The 24940-nt window shown below is 60.6% G+C and overlaps 1 protein-coding gene across 2 annotated transcripts in view; it reads right to left on the reverse strand.

Moving 5' to 3' along the window:
- Positions 1-1761: 1761 nt before the first annotated feature.
- The window catches only part of PIK3R5 (phosphoinositide-3-kinase regulatory subunit 5), a 43621-nt gene continuing 20442 nt past the window's right edge, over positions 1762-24940 (reverse strand). Inside the window, exons 2-19 of one of the 2 annotated variants that reach the window (XM_071452894.1) lie at positions 22651-22760; positions 17918-18018; positions 17292-17360; positions 16475-16613; positions 14585-14654; positions 13762-13936; positions 12975-13149; positions 12419-12502; positions 11170-11902; positions 10561-10741; positions 10355-10480; positions 9603-9728; positions 8830-8923; positions 7575-7651; positions 6947-7040; positions 5203-5285; positions 4927-5036; positions 1762-3819 (exon numbers count right to left, since the gene is read on the reverse strand). In XM_071452894.1, coding sequence (XP_071308995.1) covers positions 3678-3819; positions 4927-5036; positions 5203-5285; positions 6947-7040; positions 7575-7651; positions 8830-8923; positions 9603-9728; positions 10355-10480; positions 10561-10741; positions 11170-11902; positions 12419-12502; positions 12975-13149; positions 13762-13936; positions 14585-14654; positions 16475-16613; positions 17292-17360; positions 17918-18018; positions 22651-22747 — 2676 coding nt within the window. In that variant the 5' untranslated portion in view covers positions 22748-22760 and the 3' untranslated portion in view covers positions 1762-3677. Of the gene's footprint in view, positions 3820-4926; positions 5040-5202; positions 5286-6946; positions 7041-7574; positions 7652-8829; positions 8924-9602; positions 9729-10354; positions 10481-10560; positions 10742-11169; positions 11903-12418; positions 12503-12974; positions 13150-13761; positions 13937-14584; positions 14655-16474; positions 16614-17291; positions 17361-17917; positions 18019-22650; positions 22761-24940 lie in introns of both variants that reach the window. The other variant, XM_071452893.1, reaches the window with a different exon arrangement.

Below are 24940 nucleotides of genomic sequence, written 5' to 3' on the forward strand. Positions count from 1 at the left end.
CCGCCTCTGCCGTGCCTGCCGCCGCTCCAGCCCCGCCTCCCGTCAGCGCCGCCCATGCCGCCCCCCCCCCCCGCCCCCCCCCGCCCCCGCAGCAGACTCCCGCCGCCTCCACGCCGCTCCTCCCGCCTCCCGCCACCCCGGGATCATCTCCCGCTGACGAGGGGCCGCTCCGCCGCCGCCCGTGGGGCCGAGCCGCGCCTTCCGCACCGCGGCCCCCCCGCTTCAGAGCTGCTGGATGGCGCGGCTCCGCCGCCTCCTGCAACCACGGGCGTCCCAGCGTTCCCTTCCACAGCCGCAGCCCCGTTACCGCGGCTCCGCCGCCTCCCGCACCCCCCCCGGCCCGCTGCCGGCATCAGGGCTGTCCCCACGTTGCCATAGTGACACACCGCACGCATGCGCAGTTGCTACAACTCCCGCACCAGCGATATCACTCCGCGCCGGCTCATCCAACCACAGCGCCGCTTCCGGGATCAGCTGCACGCATGCGCAATTCCATCTCCGTGGCCCCGCCGCCACCCGCCGCTGCTTTCGCCGCAGCTTTGGCACAGCCCGGTCCTGGTTCCGAGCCGCTGCGTGCCGCTGTCCGGCCACAGCCGGCATCCCTGTGCCCTGGCACGCCGCTTCCACCGCCACCGGGTCTATACACGGCACCAGAGCAGCGCCTTGTATGTATCCTTCTGTACCTGGTCACTTCAGTGCATGGGTGGGGTGCAGGGAGGTTGGGAAGCAGCTGGAATCTTCCTCACATGGAAAACCTCTGTCTCCTGAAGGGATCTCCTGATACCCCGAGGGATGGAGCCCCTCTGGAGCCAGCCTGGGACACCTGGGGGTGCTCACCTGGAGAGGAGAAGCTCCAGGGAGAGCTCAGAGCCCCTGCCAGGGCCTGAAGGGGCTCCAGGAGAGCTGCAGAGGGACTGGGGACAAGGGAAGGAGGGACAGGACACAGGGAATGGCTCCCACTGACAGAGGGCAGGGCTGGATGGGATCTTGGGAATCAGGGATTGTTCCCTGGCAGGGTGGGCAGGCCCTGGCACAGGGTGCCCAGAGCGGCTGGGGCTGTGCCAGGGGGGCAGTGAGCAGGGCCGGCGGGGCCAGGGCTATTCCTCCAGCCCCAATCCCAGCCCCGGGGGATTTCCATACACTTGGAAGGGAACAGGTCACAAACCAAACACTTCTGATGCTGTGGCTCTATTTTCTACCCTGGCCTTCAGCCCAGTTCTATTTCTAGTCCAGCTCCAGCAAATATAGAAGATGAGGGGATCTGGGGAGAGGGAAAGCCAAGCTGGCAGTGTGGTGGCATTGAGGTTGCCTTTTTCATTTCTCTAAACTGAGTCATCTCCAATACTTCTCTCTCTCTTTTTTTTTTCCCTTTGTTTTTTTTTTTTTGTTTGTTTTTTTTGTTTTTTTTGTTTTTTTCTTGAAAAAAATCATACTAAGGGGATAAAAAGATGTTAATAATAAACCATGGAGTGTTCAAGTCCGGGCAGCACCTCAGGCTGTCCTGTGAGGGTGGGAAACACCATTTAACTGATAAAGACTGTGCAGGTTCTAGCTGCAGGTTAATCCCAGGTCACCCACCTGAGCAGGACACTTTGGAGCACCTGAAGGAAAAATCCTGGTGCTGTGGTGGGTCCTGGAATTGTCTCTGCCAATGACTCTCAGCCTTTTCCTGCTCCCAGGTCAGCTCCTCTGGGGAGTTTTGGAGCCTCCTCCTGTGCCTCCCACCCACCCAGGAATTCCTTGACCCAAATACTGCTCCTGTACTGGAAATAAATCAACTTTTAATATTTTACAATTACTTTAAAAGTTCTCTGCACAGTATTTTACAGATCAGCACAGACTTTACACAGATTTGCTGAGGCTACACAAATGTACAGAAACCACCCCTAAGAGCCCTGGAACTCTGTCATTTCCAGAAAGCATCAGAGGCCAGAACCTTCACCAGGATTGGGAGTCCCTGGAGTTTGGGCTTGGTTTTCTGGATGGGATGGGAATTCTCCAGGGCTGCTGGAGGGCCAGCTGAACCCAGAGGGATTTGTGTCCTGGCATGGATCCATGGCACGGAATTGGCCAGGGATGCCAATGAGCAGCGTTTGACAGGACAAGGCGCTGGTTCAAAGGCCTGAACAAGAACAACCCCCTGCCAAATTCCAGCCCCACTGCAGAGAACTCATCTCAGACCTGCCTGGGGAGGCAAAGGCAGAGAGAAAACCCTTTGGGGACCTCAGTGCTCAGGCCTGGGCCCAGGCTAAGCCAGCCCCAGCAATGGAGCAGAAGGTGGCCAGCAGCCAGCAGAGCTGGGAGCAGAGCCAGGGCACAGGAGGGGTCCCAGCAGGGCTGGAGGAGTCCAGCAGACACACCTGACCCCTCTCCTTGGAGCCCCCAGGAGCTCTGGCCCCTTCCCTGGCAGCCTGAACCCCAGGTGATGCTGCTGCTGTGCCACCAGGCCTGGGGACAGCGGCAGGAGCTCACCAGCTCCTGCTTCCTGCAGGATCCCCCTGCACTGAGCCCACTGCGGCTGAGCCCGGCAGCCCCCAGCAGTGCCAGAGCTCCCTTGCAGACACATCCAGGGAGCACAACACTGGGATCAGCTCCTTGGGGCCTGCAGCAGCCCTTGTGCTGCCAGCACTGCTACAATCCCCAAAAACCACCCAGAAACAGCCCGAGGCTTTTCCACTCTTATTTCTTCACTCATAGGGTCAGGTTACCCCTAAATATCCTCAAATATTGCACCTTTCTGTACCTACAGCCTCACTGTAGAGAGGGGGAAGAGGTTTTGGGGGAGGATCTCAAATCCTGCTGTCCCTTGCAGCCGTCACTCGGTGGGTTTGGAGCTGGGTCTCCCTCCAGCAAAGGTCACTCTGCAGTGGCCCTAAGGCAATCCTGGTGCTTTCCCCAGTCCTTCCCTCCCTGCAGGCAGTCCAGCACAGATCCTGATGGATTTCCAGCAGCTGCTGAGGGTTCAGCCCTGGGCTGGCTCTGGCACACAGGGCTGGGAGCAGGATGCACGATCAGGGGCTGGACTGGGAGTGCAGCTCAGTGCTGCGACCCTGCAGGAACTGGGAATTCCTCTCCTGGGTGCACAGGAAATACACGGATCCACCAGCAGCTGTGCTTGCCCTGGCCTGGTGCACTCAGTTCCCTGTGACACAGCCAGCCCACACTGCAGGATCCCTGCTCTGCTTCCCTGCAGGACACCCCACCTCCAGAGGGGAAGGGAAACCTTGAGAAACCTGTCCCCATCCCAGAAAACTGTCCTGAGCATCCTCGCCATGTGACAGGTGAAACACCACCGGGACTGGGCTTATTTCACCAATAGCAGGGCTCTGTAATTGCCCTGCACTGACAGACACCTGACACCACTGAGCCGAGGACATTCCTATCCCCAGATATCCCCATGAGCTCACCCTTCCCCACCTGGCAGGGAATATCCCTGTCCTTGCCCTGCCCTCCCACCAGGTGCTGGATCTGCTGACCCCCAGGAACCTTCTGAGGAGGGACACCAGAGCACAAGGATCCCGTTTCCCTGAGCCTGGAGCAGCAGCTCAGCCCCCACAGCGACACCACGGTGACTCTGCAGCTGCAGGAGCTCGGGGACGAGCTGGGCTGGGTGTCCTCTTCCTTCTCCTGAGCCTGGACTGGTGTGGCACAGTCTGCTCTGCAGGGACACGGCTCCTCTAGGGCAGTGCCCCGCTGAAGGTGGCAATGGGCAAACACAGCAGGGACTGGAACTCGGAGGGGTCCTGCGGAGCCACGGGGGAGCCTCTCGCTGCCAGAGGGTCACAGTCCCTGGGCTTGTAGCACACGGAGATCTCACACCTGCAGGGGAACAGCAGGAAACAGCCCCTGAGTCAGGTGGGGGCTGAGAACCCTCAGGGGTAGTGGGAATGGAAACGGGGCTGAGAACTGAGCAGGAATGGGGCTGAGAACTGAGCAGGAACGGGGCTGAGAACTGAGCAGGAACGGGGCTGAGAACTGAGCAAGAATGGGGCTGAGAGCCCAGGGGGAACGGGGCTGAGAACTGAGCAGGAATGGAGCTGAGAACTGAGCAAGAATGGGGCTGAGAGCCCAGGGGGAACGGGGCTGAGAACTGAGCAGGAATGGGGCTGAGAGCCCAGCAGGAATGGGAATGGGGCCGAGAACTGAGCAAGAATGGGGCTGAGAGCCCAGTGGGAATGGGAACCCAGGAGGAACAGGGCTGAGAACCCTCAGGGGCAGTGGGAATGGGACTGAGAACCCAGCAGGAATGGGAATGGGGCTCAGAGCCCAGGGGGAACAGGAACAGGGCTGAGTGAGAGCCCAGGGGGAACAGGAACGGGGCTGAGCGAGAGCCCAGCAGGAATGGGAACGGGGCTGAGAGCCCAGGGGGAAGAGGAATGGGGCTGAGAGCCCAGCAGGAATGGGAACGGGGCTGAGAGCCCAGGGGGAACAGGAACGGGGCTGAGAGCCCAGCAGGAATGGGAACGGGGCTGAGAGCCCAGGGGGAAGAGGAATGGGGCTGAGAGCCCAGCAGGAATGGGAACGGGGCTGAGAGCCCAGGGGGAACAGGAACGGGGCTGAGAGCCCAGCAGGAATGGGAACAGGGCTGAGAGCCCAGCAGGAATGGGAACAAGGCTGAGTGAGAGCCCAGCAGGAATGGGAACGGGGCTGAGAGCCCAGGGGGAACAGGAACGGGGCTGAGAGCCCAGCAGGAATGGGAACGGGGCTGAGAGCCCAGCAGGAATGGGAACAGGGCTGAGAGCCCAGCAGGAATGGGAACAGGGCTGAGTGAGAGCCCAGGGGGAACAGGAACGGGGCTGAGAGCCCAGGGGGAACAGCGCTGCTGGTGTCTGAGCAGGAGCCTCCATCCCAGCTGGGCTCAGAGCCCGGGGCTCCCATGGGTGGGTCAGGCTGCCCCGTGCCAGCAGCTCTGGCTGCAGCTCCCACCTGGTTACACTCTGCAGGATCTTCTGCTCGTCCTGGTCCAGGCACACGGCGAAGGAGGACTGGACCCCGATGATCTGGACCTTGTCCACTTTGATCTGGGACACGCTGATCTGCTGAGAGCAAAGGCTGGGGTGAGGGAGCTGCTGCCTCAGCGCCTTCCCTGGGCTGGGCAGGGCAGCTGGGGACAGCAGCAAAGGGATGCCCCGAGAGCTGCTCCCTCCAGCCCTGCTCCCCTCCCATCCTCCCCAGATGTAAAAGCTCCAGGGTTGCAGTTACCTGATTGAAACTCTTCTTGGATTTGGAGTTCTGCCTCTTGACCACCTCGGTCATGGTTAGGTTGAGACATTCTGTCTTGGAGGCTGCAACAGAAGGAGGCTGCCATGGCCTGGGTCTCTGCTGGGACCCAGGAAGTCCCTGCACCTCCCAGAGCATCCCAGAACTGGAGCTCCAGCAGGATCCCAGAGCTGGGGGAATGCAGAGCAGTCCCAGCTTTCCTCCCCTCCTGCTGAATGTGCTCTGCAATTCCAGCTGCTTTCCAAACACAGCGGGACAGAGCATTGAGCCCCCCTGGGCTGCAGACAGGAGGAAATCCATCGCCCATTGCCATGAGGAAAGACCCTCCCCAATGGGCGACTCTCCCCCATGGCCTCTCCTGAGCCCACCCAGAAATAAATCAGAAGTTTTGAGAAAGATTCTTCTTTTGAATGTGGATGAAAATATTTAAATGTAATACAGAAGTCCACAGTTTTAATATCTTCAGTTAGACATCTATATTTTAATATATTTATGCTATAAGGCGATTTTATGAGTACCTAACTCTTGTTATTTCTTCTTGAAATAATTTAAGTGCCTTTAGGATTTTTGAATGCATTAGAAATGTTCTTAAAGCAAATATTTCAGTCTAGGTGTAGTTTAAACAATTGCAACTGTATTTCTATTACTTTAACAAGCTGCTCAAGGTGGGCAGGGGCAGCTGCTCCGGGTGGGCTGCAGCAGCTCCTGGTGCCTGGGATGACAGTGACATCCCGTGGCCAAAGTGCGGAACGGGAGAGCCACGGGGCCAGGGGGATCGGGTTCCTCTTGGAGTGATGGAGATTCACAGAGAGGAGCTGAGGGCGCCCCTGATGCCAGCCCTGAACGAGAGCAGGAACATCCAACTCAGCCTTCAGAGGGGGTGACAAACCCATTGCTGATGCTTTCCTCCCAGCACTGGCTCCAGGATGGGCAGGAGGGACAGTGGGGAGCTCCATGGAGCATCAGGGATGTCTCCTGGTTGGTGCAACACCCCGATTATCCTGCTGACAAACACCTGCCGGGCACAGGCACACGAGGAAAAAGGACCTGAACCCCCGATTATCCTGCTGACAAACACCTGCCGGGCACAGGCACACGAGGAAAAAGGACCTGAACCCCCTCAGCTGTCTCAGAACTGGATGTGTCTGAGGGCCAAACCAGCAGCTCTTAAACAAGAGCAAACCAAAAGCACCACGGAGCCAGAGCCTTGGAGCTTTTGAAAGGCTCAAAGCCTGATTAACTGGAAACCTGATTCGAACAAAGGCTCTGAGGCCAGGCCGGGTGGCTGGGAGCTGTGGCTGAGCTGCAGGAAGGGAAGCAGGCTCAGGAAGGGTGTGCTGAGGGCACATGTGAGGCAGCTGCTGTGGATACAGGACCAGCACCTGGCCCTGGTCCTGCTTCACCTGGAGAGTTTCACCTGCTGTTCCTCCTTGCTAAGCAAGTGCTGCCCAGTGACAGCCTGTGCCTGAGCCATCCCAGCCCCATCCCTAGGGGATGCTCTTCCAGCTGGAGGCTTTGGGACAGTGGCACAGGACATGTCCTTTGTCCCCGACGTGGTGCTGAGGACTGGCACACTCCCAACACTACAGCACAGCTGAGGGAACATCAGGGACTCCCAGGTGTCTCCTGCATTCTCACCTCCCTCATTTTCCAGCCAGGAGATCCAGAGGGTTCCCTGCCCCCCCAGTGCCCCCCGCCTCCCCTGGCACTGCCACCCCATACCCACCGAGCTCCTCGTGCCTCCTGCAGGCCTTGCTGAGGTTGACAGACGTGCAGACCTTCTCCACATCATTCCAGTGACTCCTGCCACTGGCAGCTGTCTGCAGGGAGCAGCCAGAGCCCAGCAGAGAGAAGCACACAACCATTCAGCTTGGAAAAGGCCTTTCAGGTCACATCCAACCCTAAATCTAACCCTACCAAATCCTTAAGCACCGACCCCACATCTTTTAAACATCCCCAGGGATGGTGACTCCACCACTGCCCTGCACAGCTGTGCCAGGGCTGGAAAGTCCTTTCAGTGAAGGAATAATCCCTAATATCCAATCTAAACTCCCTGTGGCCCAGCCAGAGGCTGTTCCCCCTCCTCCTGTCCCTGTTGTCTGGAGCAGAGCCTGACACCCCCTCCCCGGCTGTGCCCTCCTCTCAGGAGCTGTGCAGAGCCACAGGGTTACCCCTGAGCCTCCTTTTCTCCAGGCTGAGCCCCTTCCCCGCTCCCTCAGCCCCTCCTGGTGCTCCAGCCCCTTCCCCAGCCCCATTCCCTTTCCTGGGCACGCTCCAGCCCCTCCATGTCCCTGCCATGAGTGTCCCAGAGCTGTGCCCAGCTCTGGAGGTGCCCCAGCAGTGCCAGCACTGACCTTGCTGTATGCAATCTGTAGTGTCAGTGGGATTGCTTCCCTGTCTCCATCTATTCCCAGCCTTTTGCTGCCTGGACCTGCAGGGAACAAGGAGCAAACATCACACATTGGCACAGCAGCACACCCGGGGCGTCAGGAAGGGGAAAAGGGCTTGCTGAGCACAGCTGTGGGCCAAAAGGGCAGAACTGAGAAAAGGAGGCTTAAAAGCTGCAGAAAGCAAAGAATCCAGGGAGGAATTACAACACAAAACCACTCAGCAGAACTGAAAGTGGCTCTGGCTGAGCCGGTGCAGAGGGGTCAGAGCTCAGGGAAAACACAGAGCAGCAAAGGCCACAGTGCTCCCCCTGCTCCTGTTTGCTCAGGCAGGTTTCTGCCCACGCTACGTCGGCCTGAAACGCTGGTCTGACACTTCCTAACTGTTCTTTTCCCCCCGGATAAGTTTCTGCAGCTGTGAAGCAGTGCCAGACAAGCCAAGGGCAAACATGGGATTCAGCACTGGGGGTGTTTCATGGCTTGGGGCTAAGAGCTCTTTGCCCCAGCCTGGTTTTGGGGGAGCAGGGGGGTCACACTGCATAGGGGGGAATTTCATGGGCTCTGCTGTGAAGGACAAGCAGAGCTCCCACCAAAGCAGCTGGTTAAAGCCCCGAGGAACGCGTTCGGGTGCAGTGCTGGGGCTGGCCATGAGGTGTCTGTGTGAGCTGCGCTTCAGCAGCGCATCCCGGGCTGGGTGCCCGAGCAACTGCAGCCAGATGTCCCTGCCGCTGCTTCTGCTCCCTTAACAGCACTAACGTTACAAATTTGTGACATAAAAGCACGAAAAACGACACCCGGAAGGCTCCAAGCACACACACACACAAATCTGGCTTCGCCCAGTAAAACAAGGAGATGAAAAGAGGGATTTTATCAGTGACACTTCTGGACAGAGCACAGAGAGCAAGCATAACAAGGAGAGATAAAAACTGCATTTGGCAGGTGCTGATGAGAGGAAGGAAACGGGCTTGGAGGTGTTTTATTGTAAATCCATTCTAGAGTTCAGAGCAGCACAAACAATCAGGCATTGCCATGGTTTCACTCCTGAAGGGAATACAAAACTGGGATGTTTCCCTCCCAGACCAGTGAAAAGCTGTCTGGATCCTTGCTCAGCCTGGTTCAGACACCTCCTGCAGCCCAGGCTTCCCTTCCTTTCCCTTTCCTTCCCTTCCCTTCCCTGGTTTCAGCCCCCAGGGCAGCTGGGGGTGCAGGAGCAGTTACAGACCTGAGGCCTTGATGGCCCTGGTGGCTGCTGAGTGCCCCAGCTCCAGGGAGTGGATGAAGACCTCGGTCCTCTTCTCGCCCCCAATGAAGGTGAGCTGCCAGGGGGACAAGAGGGGACACGTGGGGGTGAGGGGACCCAGCCTGGCCAGGCAGCCTTCACCCTTCTCAGTCCTTAGGAGATGGGTCACTTTGGGAAAGCCCTTCCATGTTCTCAAATCACCTTTCAGCAGCCTGGTGGTGCCTGCCTTTAGCTGGACCCCAAAACAACCCAAACCCCTCGTTTTCACTTAAAACTCCACTGGGAAAAACCCCAAAGAGCCAACAGCAGGGTCTGGGAACTGCTTTGGGAGCAGAAATCCCGTATGACTCTGCTCACCAAGCCCTGTTTGGTCCCCAGGCACAGCCCCAAAGCAGGGGCTGCACCCCAAATTCAGCCTTCCCCACCACACCTGCCCCAGGCACACAGCGGGGTGGGGAAAAGTCGCCTCAGGGAGGGGCTTGCTTTGGGAAGCAGAGCTCTGGAGAGATTCCAGCGACCTGGAAAAGCTGGCAGCAGTGCCAGGCACTGCCTTGTGCACGGGGAAATGTGCTGGGGTGGAAAACTGCTCGTGGTCAGGGCAGGAGCCGCTCTCAGTTCCGAGCCAGGAGCATCAGCCAGGGCACCAGGGATGCCAGGGGACCAGAGGGGACCGAGCTCTGCCTCAGCAGCACGTGGTGGCCGTGCCACGTCCCCACTGCCCCACAGCCAGAGCACCCTCCTCTCCCTGTGCCCACCTCGGTCTGGTAGAGCTGCAGCAGCACGGGGCGCAAGGCGAAGCGGCAGTAGTAGAGGATCATGTCTGCCAGGATGGGCAGCTGCTCCTGGGCATCCTCCTGGGGCTCAGCCTCGGCCTTGGCACACTGCAGGGGCACAACGGGTCAGAGGGGTGATGGGGTAGGGGGCAGAACGGGTGATGGGGTAGGGGGCACAGTGGGTGATGGGGTGATGGGGCAGGTGGCACAGTGGGTGATGGGGCAGGTGGCACAATGGGTCAGAGGGGTGATGGGGCAGGTGGCACAGTGGGTCACAGGGGTGATGGGGCAGGTGAGAATGCAGGAGACACGTGGGTGGCACAATGGGTGATGGGGTGATGGGGCAAGTGGCACAAAGGGTCCAAGGGGTGATGGGGTAGGTGGCACAGTGGGTGATGGGGTAGGTGGCACAATGGGTCAGAGGGGTGATGGGGCAGGTGAGAATGCAGGAGACACATGGGTGGCACAATGGGTCACAGGGGTGATGGGGCAGGTGGCACAATGGGTGATAGGGTGATGGGGCAAGTGGCACAATGGGTATGAGGGGTGATGGGGTAGGTGGCACCTCCAGCCACACCTGCCCACCCACCCTGCTGGGGATGGGAACCTCCTGCTGATCAGCAGGAGCCCCAGCTCCATCCCATGTCTGTGTGGCACAGCAGAGGGTTCTCCAAACAGCTCCCCAGCTCCCTGGGGAAGGGGCACAGCCCGCCCCGCCCCTGGCACAGACGCACCTGGCACAGGACGCCCATGGGCAGGCTCATCAGCCCCAGCACGTTGCGCTCGTACCAGGGGTCCAGCAGGCCGAGGTAGTGGGAGATGTCGTTGGTGCTGCTCTCTGTCCCGGCCGGGGAGGGCTCCTGGAACCGGCACTGGGGTCACCCCGAGGGTCCCCAGCCTGCCCCGGCTCCCACAGCACCCCCGGGGAGGGCTCACCCACCTGTGCCCGGGGCGGGGGCTCCCCCGGGGCCGCCGAGGGGTGGTGATGAGGGTGAGGATGAGGGTGATGATGAGGATGCATCTGCGGGGTCGATGGAGCCACGCAGCTCCTCTTGACGGGCACGTAGAAGAACTGCAGCCTGAAGTACCGCGTCAGGGAGGGGCAGGAGCTCTCCTGGAGCCTGGCGAGGAGCAGGGGCTGGGCTGAGCCCAGGGGCTGGGCTGAGCCCAGGGGCTGGGCTGAGCCCAGGGGCTGGGCTGAGCCCAGGGGCTGGGCTGAGCCCAGGGGCTGGGCTGAGCCCAGGGGCTGGGCTGAGCCCAGGGGCTGGGCTGAGCCCAGGGGCTGGGCTGAGCCCAGGGGCTGGGCTGAGCCCAGGGGCTGGGCTGAGCCCAGGGGCTGGGCTGAGCCCAGGGGCTGGGCTGAGCCCAGGGGCTGGGCTGAGCCCAGGGGCTGGGCTGAGCCCAGGGGCTGGGCTGAGCCCAGGGGCTGGGCTGAGCCCAGGGGCTGGGCTGAGCCCAGGGGCTGGGCTGAGCCCAGGGGCTGGGCTGGGCGGGCAGCGCGGCCCCCGGCTCACCTGGGGGAAGGGGGCTCACCTGGGGAAGGGCTCACCTGAGGCGGCTGTAGGCTCGGGCCACCTTGCCCGAGATGCGGTCCGAGCCGAACACCACCACGCGCAGCGTGCCCGCCTTGGCCTCCTCCTCGTCGCAGCTGAGGAAGGGGCGGCGGGGCAGCCCCAGGGGCCGGGGGCCGAGCGGGGCGGGGCCGGGCCGGGCCGGGCCGTGCTGCGGCAGCGAGAGCGCGCGGCGGGAGCGCGCGGGGACGCGCGGCTGCGCCGGGGGCGCGCACAGGCTCTCGGCGCGGCGCAGCGGGAGCGAGCATGGCCCCGGGCAGTCCCGGCGCTGCACCAGCTGCTGGCCCTTGCTCTTGAGCAGTCTGTAGAGCCGGTTGGTCAGCGACTGGCGCTGCTTGGGCAGCTCGGGCCGGCCCGCCGCCTCCACGGAGCTCTCGTCGCTGTCCTCGGCGTAGCCGCTGTCCATGCAGTCCTTCAGGCTGGACACGAAGGACTTGAGGGACTTCCTGGAGACCACGGTCAGCTCCGAGATGGACTCCTTGGGAGAGGCGAAGAGGGACACCCGCGGGGGCTTGGAGCCCTCCTCGGCCAGCACGGAGTACACGGAGTCCCCGGGGAGGGCACAGAGCGGGGCCAGCAGCGAGTCCTGCCCGGGGGAGCCGCCGTCCGTCTCCACATCCTCCTCCTCTTCCTCCTCCTCCTCGTCCTCGTTCTCCGAGGCCAGGGGCTCGGCAATGCTGCACTCCTTGCTGAGGACGTCGTTGAGGATGTCTGAAAGCGACCGGAGGGAGGAGGTGTCTGCCACGGCTCCAGCAGAGCCACTGCAAACGTGGTGGCCCCAGACACCGCTGCCGCTGCCCCTGGCCAAAGCTCTCCTCCACCCTGGTGTCGAGCAAGGAGCTGGAAACCTCCTCCCCAAAGGTTTTAGATTTCCAGTAAAGGCTCGGATGCAATGCAAAGAAAATTGTGTCTCTCTCCTCGAGGTTCTGGCTGGGTTCTCAAAAGGCAAACTCCAGCTGGGCTTTTGCATCCTTCCCACCCAGCTTCCACTGCATCCTCACGTCTGATCCAGGTTTAACTGGAGCAAAGCCAAGCCTTTGGGTGATCATACCCCCCCCTGACCCACCCTGGCTCCCTGGGGCCAGCAGGGAAGGGCACAGAGCCCTCCCAAGAACAGACACGGTCCTTCCAGGAATGGGGAAGCACCAGCTCTGCACAAGGGGAACCTTCTACTTCTCCAAAGCTGCTTGGGGCCCAGCTGAGAGCTGGGCCAGGGCCCTGACTCACCGAAGTTGTCCTGGTCCCAGCTGTAGGTGTAGCAGCGTGCAGGGGGAATGGGGAAGGGGTGCAGCTTGCGGGGCTGGGCCTCGCCTGCAGAGAGAGGAGGGACAGCAGCTGGTTTAGAGGGTCCCCCAGGGCCAGCCCTGCCAGCTCCCCTGGCCTGGAGGTGCCACCCACCCACCCCCGTGTGCTTTGGGCAGCCCAGGGCACGCTGCTGTCCTTGGCTCAGGACACGGGAACACTTCACACCTCCATGGCCACCAGATGTCACAGCTAGAGCCAGTTTCTGATTAACGCTTTCATCTCACCCCTCAACGTTCAAAGGCGGCACAACTCGTTTGGTTGCTGTTTAAATGACACCATTTGTGGCTCAGGTGTGGTTATTAAACAGGACCTGGGGCGGTGCTTTTTTATCACAGTCATTGCACTCGGCTGAGACTCTGCAAAGCCTCTCCCCATTGCTGCTGCAGGGGCTGAGCCGGCAGAAAGCCCCGGGGAAGGAGGCAGGGCCGGGGGAAGGAGGCAGGGCCGGGGGAAGGAGGCAGGGCCGGGGGATGCTCACCTGCGATGGCCCCGGGGAAGGAGGCGGCCCCGGGGAAGGAGGCGGCCCCGGCGATGTCGCGCAGCACGGCCTGGAGCCGCTCCCGGGCCAGCGCGGGGTCGGGGCTGGCGGCCGCCGCCTCCTGAGCATCGGCAGCGCTGGCGTAGAGCTCCGAGAGCTCCTCCAGGGGCTTGGACTGCGGAGCAGAGCCGGGGGACACGGTCAGGGGGTCCCTGCACTGGGCAGCATCACTAACGGGGCGCTCCCCCCTGCACTGCCCCTGCCTCCCTCAAGTCCCCCCAAACTTTTCCAATGTAAATAAAAATAATTTTGAAAACACCCCAGGGGTTTCCTTCGTGGCTTTTTTTTCCTCTCCCCCAGGTGTTTCTCTGGTCAAACAAACATTTCTGCTGATTTTCAAATCTGGGGCCCTCCCTCTCTCCGCTGTGTGATGGGAAAGGAGTGGCAGGATCAAAGGGCAGAGAGCCCTCTGCACACACCTCACAAAACACCTCAGACCTCAGGTCTAACCTGAGGAGGGGAAAAGGTGCATTTTTCCTCCAAAAAGTGTTACCCAGACTCTTTTCCTTTGCCAAACCAGTGGCGCTTTGGGGAGGAAATGAATGCAGCAGGCCCTGCACAGAGCTGCTCCTGCAGCCTGGAACAGCTGCCCCTGCCCACCTGGAGCAGCTGCTCCTGCCCCTGCCCACCCTGAGCAGCTGCCCCTGCCCACCTGGAGCAGCTGCTCCTGCCCACCCTGAGCAGCTGCCCCTGCCCCTGCCCACCTTGAGCAGCTGCCCCTGCCCACCTTGAGCAGCCGGCCCAGGCCGTCCAGGTCGCAGTGGGTGCCGAAGGTGGCCTGGTAGAGGTGCTGGAGCAGCAGCAGCAGCGTGGAGTGCTGGGCGGGCTCGCTGGAGCTCAGCCTGCGGGCGATGGACAGGAACTCGCTCTGCACCTCCGAGCGGTTCAGCAGCAGCACCGTCCTGGGGACAGGGACACGGCTCAGGCCGGGGCACAGCACACAGACAGCCCTGGAGCCCAGCCCAGCCCAGCCCTGGAGCCCAGCCCAGCCCAGCCTGGCCCAACCCAGCCCCGGAGCCCAGCCCAGTCCGGCCCAGCCCCGGAACCCAGCCCAGCCTGGCCCAGCCCCACAGGACACGAGCGAGCCCGGAACATCTCCCTCCTGAAGCTGCAGCTCTGAGGAGGAGCTCTAAGGACAGCCCAGGCCCATTCCCAGCCTCATTTCCCTCTTTGCAGATGAGGACGGCAGGGAAAGGCTCAGCCCCCGAGGAAGGAGCAGAGTCTGCCTGCTCAGAGCTGCAGGGCTGGGAGGGGCTCCCTCTGGCTCCTGTGGGGGTGGTGGCTCCTAAAATCAGGATCTCAGCATGTCCCACTGCTCTCCAACACCAGCAGCTCCCTAGGGAGGGGACTTTGCCTTCCCCACATCTGCAGGGTCACTGGCATGGGGAGCTCACAGACCCTGTCCCAGCCTCTGGAAATGGCCCAGGTGCTCTCCTCACCCCTCCCACGGCTCAGCCCAGCCCTCCTGCCCAGTCCCTGGCGATGCTGCAGCAGTGCCAGCCCCAGGGGATGCCCCAGGGAGCCCCAGCAGTGCCCCTGGCCACACTTACACTGTGGAGCTCTGGTAGTTCTTCACAGGCAGCCCCTGCTCTGTCCTCACCAGCCTCTGGAAGGTGATCCCTGGGGAGGGAGCAGAGCAGTGAGGCACTGGAGCCCTGCAGGATGCCCTGCCTCTGCCCCCAGAGCACTGCTGGGCTGGCAGAGGCCCTGCCTGGAGCAGGAACAGCAGCACTGAGAGGCCTCGTGGGGACCAGGCACAGCCTCTGTGTGAGGGACCAGTGCAGGGGCAAGGGAACCCAGGATGTGAAGGGTAAAACCCAGAGAGCAGCTGAGCAGCAGGGGAAACACCCTCACAAAAACCCCAACCCCAGCCCTGCCCCAGCCCCAGCCCCAGCCCTAGCCCCAGCCCCGCCCCGGCCTTGTCCCTGCTGCTCCTGTCCCAGTCCCCCCTTGCCTCCCTGGGAGCACCCTGCCCATGCCAAAGCTCAGCTTTTCCAGGGCTCAGGACCCTGCTCCCCCCTCAGGATGGTGGTCCTGGGTGGTCCAGCACAAGGTGGGCCTGGTTCCTCTGGAGGAGCAGGGCAGGCCCTTGGTTTTGGTGTGTGCAAGGAGCATGCCAGGCTCCCCCAGCTGTGCATCAGAGGCAATTAGCCACATGGCTAACCCTAACCCTAACGATTTCCTGGCTGGCTTTCAGTCTGGAGGGTCCTTTCCCCCCAGAGCCCGTGGGGCTGCTCCCCCAGGCTGCCCTTTGTGTGAGGGACAGGAGGGGGACAGCAGCAGGGCCATTCATGGCCATCAGGGTGGCTGGAGCCTCCAAGGCTGCTCTTCCATGGGGATTTGCACAGGGCTGAGGCACTCCCTGCATTGTTCTTTCCTGCCCAGACACCCCTTGTGACCCAGCTCTGGGCACAGGCATGGGCAGCACCAGTGCTCCTCTTAATTAAGGGCTCCTTGTGGATGTCCTGTGGTTCCCAGTGGAGCAGCTCTTCCAATTATTTCTCAAAGCCTTCTTGCCTGCTCTCCCTGCCTTTCGGGGGCTTTTGAAGGGCTGTTATCACACAGAGCACATTGCAGGCCGGGTTTGATCCCGGGCAGGCTTTGGGAGGCCTGGGAGGGGATGTGCCTGGGGCTGGGGGTGTTCCCTACCCCCTCAAACTGGGAAGGTGCTCAGGGGCCCTGGGGGATGGGAAATGCAGGGTCTCTGTCAGGGCAGCAGCTCCTGTGAGATAGGAACCTGGGAATGGGATGAAATGTGCTCCCAAAGGAACAAAAAGATGGGAAAAAATCCCAGCCTGAGCTCTGGACTGGCTGCTTTAGCCCCAGCACAGCTGGCCATGGCCACCAGGCAGGGCCTGGCTGTGTCAGCCTCATCTCAGAGCTGCAGGGCCACAGGGACATGGGGACACCTGTGGTGGGGCTGTGCCCTGGTCAGGGCTGAGCTTTGCCCACCTCTGGAGGGCTCTGGTGCCAGGGGGGGGCCGCTGCCCCCATTCCTGTGCCACCCCCAGTGGCCCAGGCCGTGAGTGGGGACCTTGGCCCCGGAGCTCTCCCCTCCCAGCACCGTGGGTTTGCTCCCTGCCAGAGGTGCTGGGTGGCAGGGCTGGGTTTGGTGCTGGGTGGCAGGGCTGGGTTTGGTGCCGGGTTTGGAGCTGCCAGGGCTGGGTTTGGAGCTGGCAGAGCCCAGGGCAGGGCTGGGTTTGATGCCAGGTTTGGAGCTGCCAGGGCTGGGTTTGGTGCCGGGTTTGGAGCTGGCAGAGCCCAGGGCAGGGCTGGGTTTGATGCCAGGTTTGGAGCTGGCAGGGATGAGTTTGGAGCTGGCAGAGCCCAGGGCAGGGCTGGGTTTGATGCCAGGTTTGGAGCTGGCAGGAGGGAGTTTGGAGCTGGCAGAGCCCTGCTGGGGCGGGGCAGGGCAGGGCAGGGCAGGGCAGGGCGCTCACCTGGCGCCTTGAGCTCGTTGCTGATGAAGGTCAGCAGCTCCCGGGAGGTGTCGCAGTAGGGCACGGGCCAGGTCAGGAAGCCGTGGTAGACGCTGGCGGCTTTCAGCAGCAGCTCAGAGCCGGGGGGGAGGTGAGGAGCCTGCGGGACAGGGACAGGACAGGGGTGAGGGCACAGAGACCCCGAGTGCTGCCTGAACCCCAGGGTTTGGGCTGGCAGTGCCAGGAGGAGAAGCAAAGCAGAGATGCCCTGTGCCACCCCATCTCCTCCCAAGGAAAGGCACAGGATCCCCCGGGCACAGCTCCAAGGAGCTCCTTCCCCACCTCCCCAAGCGGGGCTCACGTGCCCAAGCCTAAATATAAATTCCTTTTTAAGCCCCCCAAGCCGCAGAGATGAATTCCACACAGCCTGTGCTTGTGCAGGACCTGGCAGCAATGACTTCCTTGGGATAATGATGCATTGTGCTGGGAATAATAATCATAAAAAAAAGAATTTCCTGGGAAGGCTCTGCTCCTTTTCATTCACGTTGCCCGTGTGTTTTGCCCAGCTATAAAGGGTAAAGAAAAGAATTCCCCTTTATTGTCCATCTCCCTTTCTGATTAGCCCAGCCTTTAAAAAACAGCTTCCAAACTCCTGAAGCTCATTCCCTTTGTCTCCCTGCTCATGCAATTGTTGCTCGATCCCGATCCCTCTGGATTCATACAGAACCTTTCTTTTTGGGAGGAGCTGATGAGAGCAGGCTGGGAAGTTCCAGCCAAAGCCACTCTGGATTTGGAGCCTGCCCCGGGCTGGGATGGGTGCAGCAGCCTCAGCACTTACATAGAGCACGGCCGAGTAGAAGAGCAGGGCCAGGGGCGTCACCAGGTCGTAGTCACACCTCTCCTGCACCTGTGGGAACAGCCCGAGGGCACAGGGATGAGCTGCTGGCCTCGAGCACCACCCAAAATGTCCCTGGAGGTGCCAGGAGACTCCAGCCCTGCCATCCCATCACCACCCCCTGGAGATTCCCTCATCCCTGTGGTGATGTGCATGGTGCAGTGCAGGGCAGACCCTGCCCCTGGTCCCCAGGGTGCCAGCCCTGCAGGGCACCGGGCACAGCCACAGCAAGGCCTCCACCAGGAGCAACAGGAAATGTTCCAAATGCTTTGGACACGGCCAGGGAAGGGCTGGAGGAGCTGCACAGAGCCAAGCAGGGCCTGGGGGGATCAAAGCCCATCCCTGGGGACCTGCAGGGCTGCCCCAACAATGGCGATGGGCTCTTCCTTGTGGGACACACAGCACTGGTGCCACCAGAGCCCTGGCCCTGCTGACCCAGCCCCCAGCACTGATGCCCAGCAATATCTGATGAGCCCAGTCCCCAGGCAGCTCTGCCCAAGGCCATCCTGAGCAAGCCACGGAGCTGCCGGTGCCCCAGAGCCCTCAGCTCCCCCGCCAGCCCCCCTCACCTCCTTGGTCTTGGCCAGGATCTTCTCCACCAGGATGAGGTAGTTACCAGCGTCCCGGCTCACCAGCTCCTGCAGGCTCCAGCAGTTCAGGCACAGCCCGGCTGTGGGGACAGAGGCACGGTCAGCCATGGTCACTCATGGCTCTGCGGTCACTCACAGAGGCACGGTCACTCACAGCCCGGCTGTGGGGACAGAGGCACGGTCAGCCATGGCCTCATGGTCACTCATGGCCTCATGGTCACTCCTGGCCTCATGGTCACTCATGGCCCTGCGGTCACTCACAGAGCCACGGTCACTCACAGCCTGGCTGTGGGGACACAGCCATGGTCGCTCATGGCCTCATGGTCACTCATGGCCTCATGGTCACTCCTGGCCCCAGCCAGCAGCGCAGGCAGCCCAGGGCACACCCTGTCCCCAGCTGGGGCTGGGGCAAAGGCAGGACTAAGCTGGACTTATCCCAGCACCCCACAGAGCGTGACTGGACTAAGCCCAGCCCCTGAGCAGCAGCAGCGGCTGGGCAGGGCTGCCCAGGGAGCCTGGGCTCGGCTTTAGTCACCAGCAGCACCAAAAGGCACACGGCAATGCCAAAAGGCACACGGCAGTGCCAAGAGTGGGCATGGCACACGGGCACAGCACACGACAGTGCCCAGAGTGGGAATGGCAATGCCAAGAGCAGGCAAAGCACACAGCAATGCCAGAGGCACGTGGCAATGCTGAGAGTGGGCACAGCAGCACCAAGAGTGGGCACAGCACGGCAATGCCAAGAGGCACATGGGAATGGCAAAAGGCACACGGGAATGACAAGAGCAGGCATGGCACACGGCAGTGCCAAGAGGCACACAGCAATGCTGAGAGTGGGCACAGCACATGGCAGCATCGAGAGTGGCCATGGCACACGGCAATGCCAAGAGGCACATGGCAATGCTGAGAGTGGGCACAGCGCATGGCAGCATCGAGAGTGGCCATGGCACATGGCAATGCCAAGAGGCACATGGCAATGCTGAGAGTGGGCACAGCGCATGGCAGCATCGAGAGTGGCCATGGCACACGGCAATGCCAAGAGGCACATGGCAATGCCAAGAGGCACACAGCAATGCTGAGAGTGGGCACAGCACATGGCAGCACCAAGAGCAGGCATGGCACACGGCAATGCCAAGAAGCACACAGCAGTGCTGAGAGTGGGCACAGCACATGGCAGCACCAAGAGCAGGCACAGCACACAGCAGTGCCAAGAGGCACACAGCAGTGCTGAGAGTGGGCACAGCACATGGCAGCACCAAGAGCAGGCACAGCACACTCAGTGCCAAGAGTGGGCACCGCGCGCGGCAGCGCCGTGGGCGGCCTCGGAAGGATGAGGCTTTGCCATTTCTTTTCTAAGAAGTGCCCCAAGCGCCCTCTTCCTCCTCCGCCTCCCAGAGCAGCTCCTTCCTGGCTCAGGGGGTGGCATTTCCCCTCGAGTGGGCACCGGGCAGAAATCCAGAAGCAGAAATGGCACCCCCTGTGCTGCCCTCGCCCACTGTGCTGGGCACAGGTCCCTGGTGCCACCAGAAGTGACACCCACGGTGTGGGGGGAAAGCAGAAGACTCAGCTTCCTCCTCCCCCAGAGCCACTGGCACCATCTCCTCACCAGGGGGACTTGGTTTCTCCTGGGACTGCCCCAAGGAAGGGCCAGCTCGGGGCAGCTGGGTCAGGGAGGTGCCCAAGGACTGGCACAGCCCTGCACCCTTGGGGAGGGCAGCAAGGCAGCCTGCAGCTGCTGAGACACGGGAGGTGGATGTGGGTGTCCAGCACAGGGCCCCTCCTGGCACTGCCCCCCAGCCTGGGCACAGATTTCCACAGGAAAACCCAGCACAAACCAGGAGAAATCAGCTCCAAGGGGAGAATCTGCCAGGTCCCCAGCACCACCAGAGCCAAGCCCAGTGCCCTCCTTCACCAAAAACTCCTTTTTTTATTTTTCCTGCTCACCAGCAAGCAATCAAACATTTTTCTCGCTTTTCACGCTCTAACTTGACCATGGTCTCCCCTGCAGCACAAAGCAAGGCCGGCCCTGAAGAGGCTCCTCCACAAGGAAAAGGTTTTCCTCCCAAGCACTTTTCTAATGGGGATCTTCATGAGTCACACACAATTCATTTTGATTTGGTTTCTGCAATAAGTTCCACAGAAAAATCTGCTATTTACATCCACCACGGGCTCACCCAGGCTGTAAATCTGGGATGGCCAAAGCCTCACAACTCCTCCTTGCTGACTTCACAGTCCTCAGATCCTCATCCCTTACTCAGGGGGAACAACGTGTTGGAAACGATTACTCACCCTCTCTGGAGCAACCTTGTGTGAAAGTTAGCACAGAAAAATAAAGCTTTAAGTAATTTATAAAATTCACCAAGATCTCAGCCAAAAAGCTGTGACATCATATGTGTTATTTTGGTGTGTGGAAAGGGTAAAATGAGGGGAAAGCAAAGGAACTGGGAAATAGAAGTGAAAAATGAGGAAGGTGAAGGTTCCAGCCCAGCCAAGAGCAAGATGAAAGGATTCACTGCCTTGAGGGGATCAACCCTGCCACAAACAACAGCCTGGACAGGACAGCAATAATGAAACTGTCATTTGTAGCTTGGGGAAGGATGTGACAACATCTCTGCCCTGGCTCTGAAAGGCAGCAGGGGACAGCTCTGAGGGCACTGCTCTCTGCTTTCCCTGAACATTCCTGCCACCAGAGACCAAACCCTCCCCAGCCCTGCATGCTGGGATGGCACAGCAGCCCCTTGGAGGCAGCAGGGGCAGGGAGGGGCTCTGGGGGTCCTGGGGGTCCCCAGCAGCAGCAGCAGCACCGGGGCTGGGGCACAGCAGAGCCACCAACACCCACCCAGGGCACGCTGCGGATTTCTGGCAGAGCAGGAATGATGAGGGGGAGATTTCTGAGGTGCAAAAGGCCCCAAATTCTCCCAGGAATGCCAGCTCCTTCTGCAAAGGCCAGGAGAGGCACAGGAAGGGTCTGGGATGGGACTCACGGGGGGTCAGCGCAGCCCCCAGCCCCAACCCCTGCCCTGCACACCCAACCTTTGCTGACAAGCTGCAGAAATGATGGAGGTGAGGGGCTGGGGTGAGAGCTGTGAGTGACACAGGAACTGATTGATGCAATTACAGCAGAGCTGGGCTCTGGGCACTGACCTGCTCTCTGGGCACACACTGACCTGCTTTGGGGGCACACAGGGCACACAGGGCTGCTCTGGCCATGCTCTGTCACTGTGCCAAGCACGAGGCTGCTCTGCCAGGAACCAGCAATGTGGGTCACACTTCAGGGCCTGCCTCCCAGAGCAGGGGAAAGGCAAGGACACGGGAAACTCGGGCAGGACTGCCCCAGCTGAGCCCCCAGGTGATGCTGCAGCAGGGAAATGGCAAAGCTCCAGCGGTTGTGAGGGGTGGCAAAGGGAATCCTCTGGGAGCTGGCAGCAGGTGGGATCCTGTCTGCAGCTCTTTGTTGGTCTTGTTGGGGAAAAGAAAAGCAGAAAGGGTTGAAAGAACTGCACAGACAAGAAGGAATCAGAATCTGACAGCCCCCAGACTTCATCCACAGGAGGGTTTGGCAGTGGTTTAATCTCAGCTCACAGCTACGAGGCAGAAAGGTCAGAATGACATTCAGGAATTATTTCTGCTCATTGCTGCTCTGCCCTCACGACGCCAGCCCCAATCCTTCACAGCCCCCTCAGCAAGGCTCAGCTCTTTATGGCCACCACCAAAGGTATCTGAGCCAGGGCTGGGCTGATAACAACATCCCCGTGCTGATAACAAGATCCCCGTGCTGTGTGTGACAATGCAGCACGATCACAGCCCTGCCCTGGGGGCAGCAGCCCCAGCAGGGCTGGCTGATTGCACAGAGGAGCTCTCCTGGGCTGAGCAAAGCCCTCTGCTCTGCCCAGCTCACTCAGGGACAGCCAGCACCACTGCCCTGCTGATCCTCACAGGGCCAGGCCTGTTCAGGGTCCTGGAACACCCTCCTGCTCCAGCAAAATGCCCAGGAGCGCTGGCCAGGCTGGATGCCACCTCTGACTGAGCACTGGAAGGGGAAAGGCCTCCAGCAGCAGCAGCAGCTCCTGTGACCCAGAGTGAGCCCTGGGTGAGACACCCCAGAGGGACAGCACCAGCAGCTCCCCTAACCCAGAGAGAGCCCTGGGTGGGACACCCCAGCAGGGACAGCACCAGCAGCTCCCCTAACCCAGAGAGAGCCCTGGGTGGGACACCCCAGCAGGGACAGCACCAGCAGCTCCTGTGACCCAGAGTGAGCCCTGGGTGAGACACCCCAGCAGGGACAGCACCAGCAGCTCCTCTAACCCAGAGCCCTGGGTGAGACCCCCCAGCAGGGACAGCACCAGCAGCTCCCCTAACCCAGAGAGAGCCCTGGGTGAGACACCCCAGCAGGGACAGCACCAGCAGCTCCCCTAACCCAGAGAGAGCCCTGGGTGAGACACCCCAGCAGGGACAGCACCAGCAGCTCCCCTAACCCAGAGAGAGCCCTGGGTGAGACCCCCCAGCAGGGACAGCACCAGCAGCTCCCCTAACCCAGAGCCCTGGGTGGGACACCCCAGCAGGGACAGCACCAGCAGCTCCTGTGACCCAGAGCCCTGTGTGGGACACCCCAGCAGGGACAGCACCAGCAGCTCCCCTAACCCAGAGCCCTGGGTGCCCAGCAGGAGCTCAGGGCACCCCAGAGAGAGAAGGCCATGGTTAAGGTCACCTACCAGCCCATCTGCTGGCCACAGCATCCCTGCCCAGCCCGTGCAGACACCGCTCCAGCGCGTGGTGGATCCTGTCCTCCGTGCACGTGGTGTGCTGCATTTTAACTCATCTCCTGGATTGAAGGGGAAAGAAGGAGGAGAGTTAATAAAGGGTTGCCCTTGATGGCTCCAGTGGTCACTGGCCATGGTCACAAACCCACCCCAAGTGGCAGGGAAGGCTGCAGAACTGTCCCCTTGCTGCCACACGGCCACCGTGAAGGAAATTCCACGTGCCCTTGTGGCAATAGTGGAAAACACCGAGGGGATGTGAGCCCAGCACACGAGGACATTGTGAAATTGTCCCTGCAGCCCTGCCACATCCCACTCTGCTCCAGGGCCCAGGCTGCCCGCTGAGCCTTGGCTGGCATGGCCTGTGCTGCCCAGGAAGGTTTTATCCCAGCCAATCCACATCACGCCTGGGACAGCAGGAGTGGTAACAGGGATGTTCCTGACCTGAGCAATCAGAGGTGCCCAGGTGCCCATTCCCTCCTGCCCTGGGGCAGGTGTTCCCCTCTCCCAAGGCACAGAGACAGGTCCAGCCCACACATTCTCTGCCTCTCGTTTAGAAGCAACACAAATGCACAAAAATATTTGAGTAAGAAGAAATAAAAGCTGCCAGTGCTACAAAACTTCCTGCAAGGCAGCCCTTGCTTTCACCCTGGACAGCACCCACGCCACACAGCCACGTCATTCCCAGAGATCCTAAAACACCCAATTCTCTGCCCATTTGGCCAGGATTTGGGGCCAGCACCCAGCAGTGGCTGTGCCCATCACAGCCTCACCCAGCCCTGCCCCGAAGCCACTGTGACCTGGGCAGAGGCTCCAGAGCCCTCCCTGCCCTGTGTCCCCAGCACAGCCACCTCCACCCAGCCTCCACTGCCAGCAGCTCCCTGGAAGGGCTCAGGAGAGCTGAGCCTGGCTGCTGGAGCTCCCTGGGAGTGCAGGGAGACACCTCCAGCCCTGCCCCTACCCCAGAGAGAAGCACCAGCAGCTCCCTGGAGGTGACAGCGCCACTGACCTGCCCAGTGCCCTCCCTCCCCTCACCCCAGAGGGGCTCCTGGGCTCCTCCTCACTGCCAGAGCCTGAACCGGGCCCTGCAGCAGAACCTTCACCTGTGCCCGGTGCCAGGAGCACCAAGGAGCACCACGGCACCACGAGGGAGCGCAGAAATGGAGCCCAGCCCTCGGCCAGGCTGGAGGCAGGAGAAAGGCAGTGAGTAAGAGCCCAGGGTGACTCACAGACACCCCTGCAACAGCCAGCTCAAAAACCAGCTCAGTCCTCGGGGGGGACGGGCTCCTCACCCCACACCAACCCCACATCCCTTCCCGCGTGCCTTGGCACACAACGGGAGGGAATGTGAAATGAAACCCACCCTGACACTGCTGTTACTTCCACACCACAGAACGCACTCTTCCTGCTGTGCCACGGACCACACAGCAGCCTGGCCTCCTCTCCCAGGGCAGTGCTTATGGAAGCATTTCCCGTGGGAAAGGCCTGGCTCCGTCCACCACAACGCAGCAGAAACTTTGCTGCTGTCCCCTCCTTGCCACCCACGCTGAGCACGGTGACAGGGGACAGCTCTGGAGAACACAATCTGACTTTCAGGAGCCCTGTTAAGCATCTTGAGAAGACCAAGAAAAGCAAGTGATGAGGTCAAGGGTTTGGAAAATGCCTTGCTTTTTGTGAGGGTGTTGAGCAGCTCCACGTGGCACCACCCCAGTGATGGCCCAGCCCTCTCCATGCAGCAGGGACAGTGCCTGGGTTAAAGAGCCTCAAGTCCTCAGAGAAACCCACCTGCCCCAAGGCTTTGCCCTATTTTCAATAGGTGCCCAACAATTCCCAGAGTCAGGGCTCAGGGCAAGGTTGAACCCATCCCCTCTGAAGGTGTGAGTGTCCAAAAGGGCAATTTATAATAATTAATTATTGTAAAATATTTATCTTTAAAATTATTTAGTATTAATTATTATCATAAATTTCTAACAAATTATTTTCTTAAAAAACACTGATTAAAGTGAGTGAGGGAATGCCCAGCACACCAAAGCTCAGCTTGGGAAGTATCCCAAGATTATCTGTGAAGTTGTCCTTGCATGGGTGCTAGACCCTTGGGGAATTTCCAGCCAGGATTGCTTAGTTAAGAGGCTTCATTCAACTCTGTGGGACACAAAGGTGAGCAGACAAATTAAATATTTCTGTTAATTAACACCAACCTAGTAAACATTTACCCTGTGGTGGGAGGTGGGATCCTGCTGACCTA

Source organism: Agelaius tricolor, unplaced genomic scaffold, assembly GCF_023055355.1.
Source record: "Agelaius tricolor isolate 1412-34295 unplaced genomic scaffold, bAgeTri1.0.p SCAF_35, whole genome shotgun sequence".
Lineage (NCBI taxonomy): Eukaryota > Metazoa > Chordata > Aves > Passeriformes > Icteridae > Agelaius > Agelaius tricolor.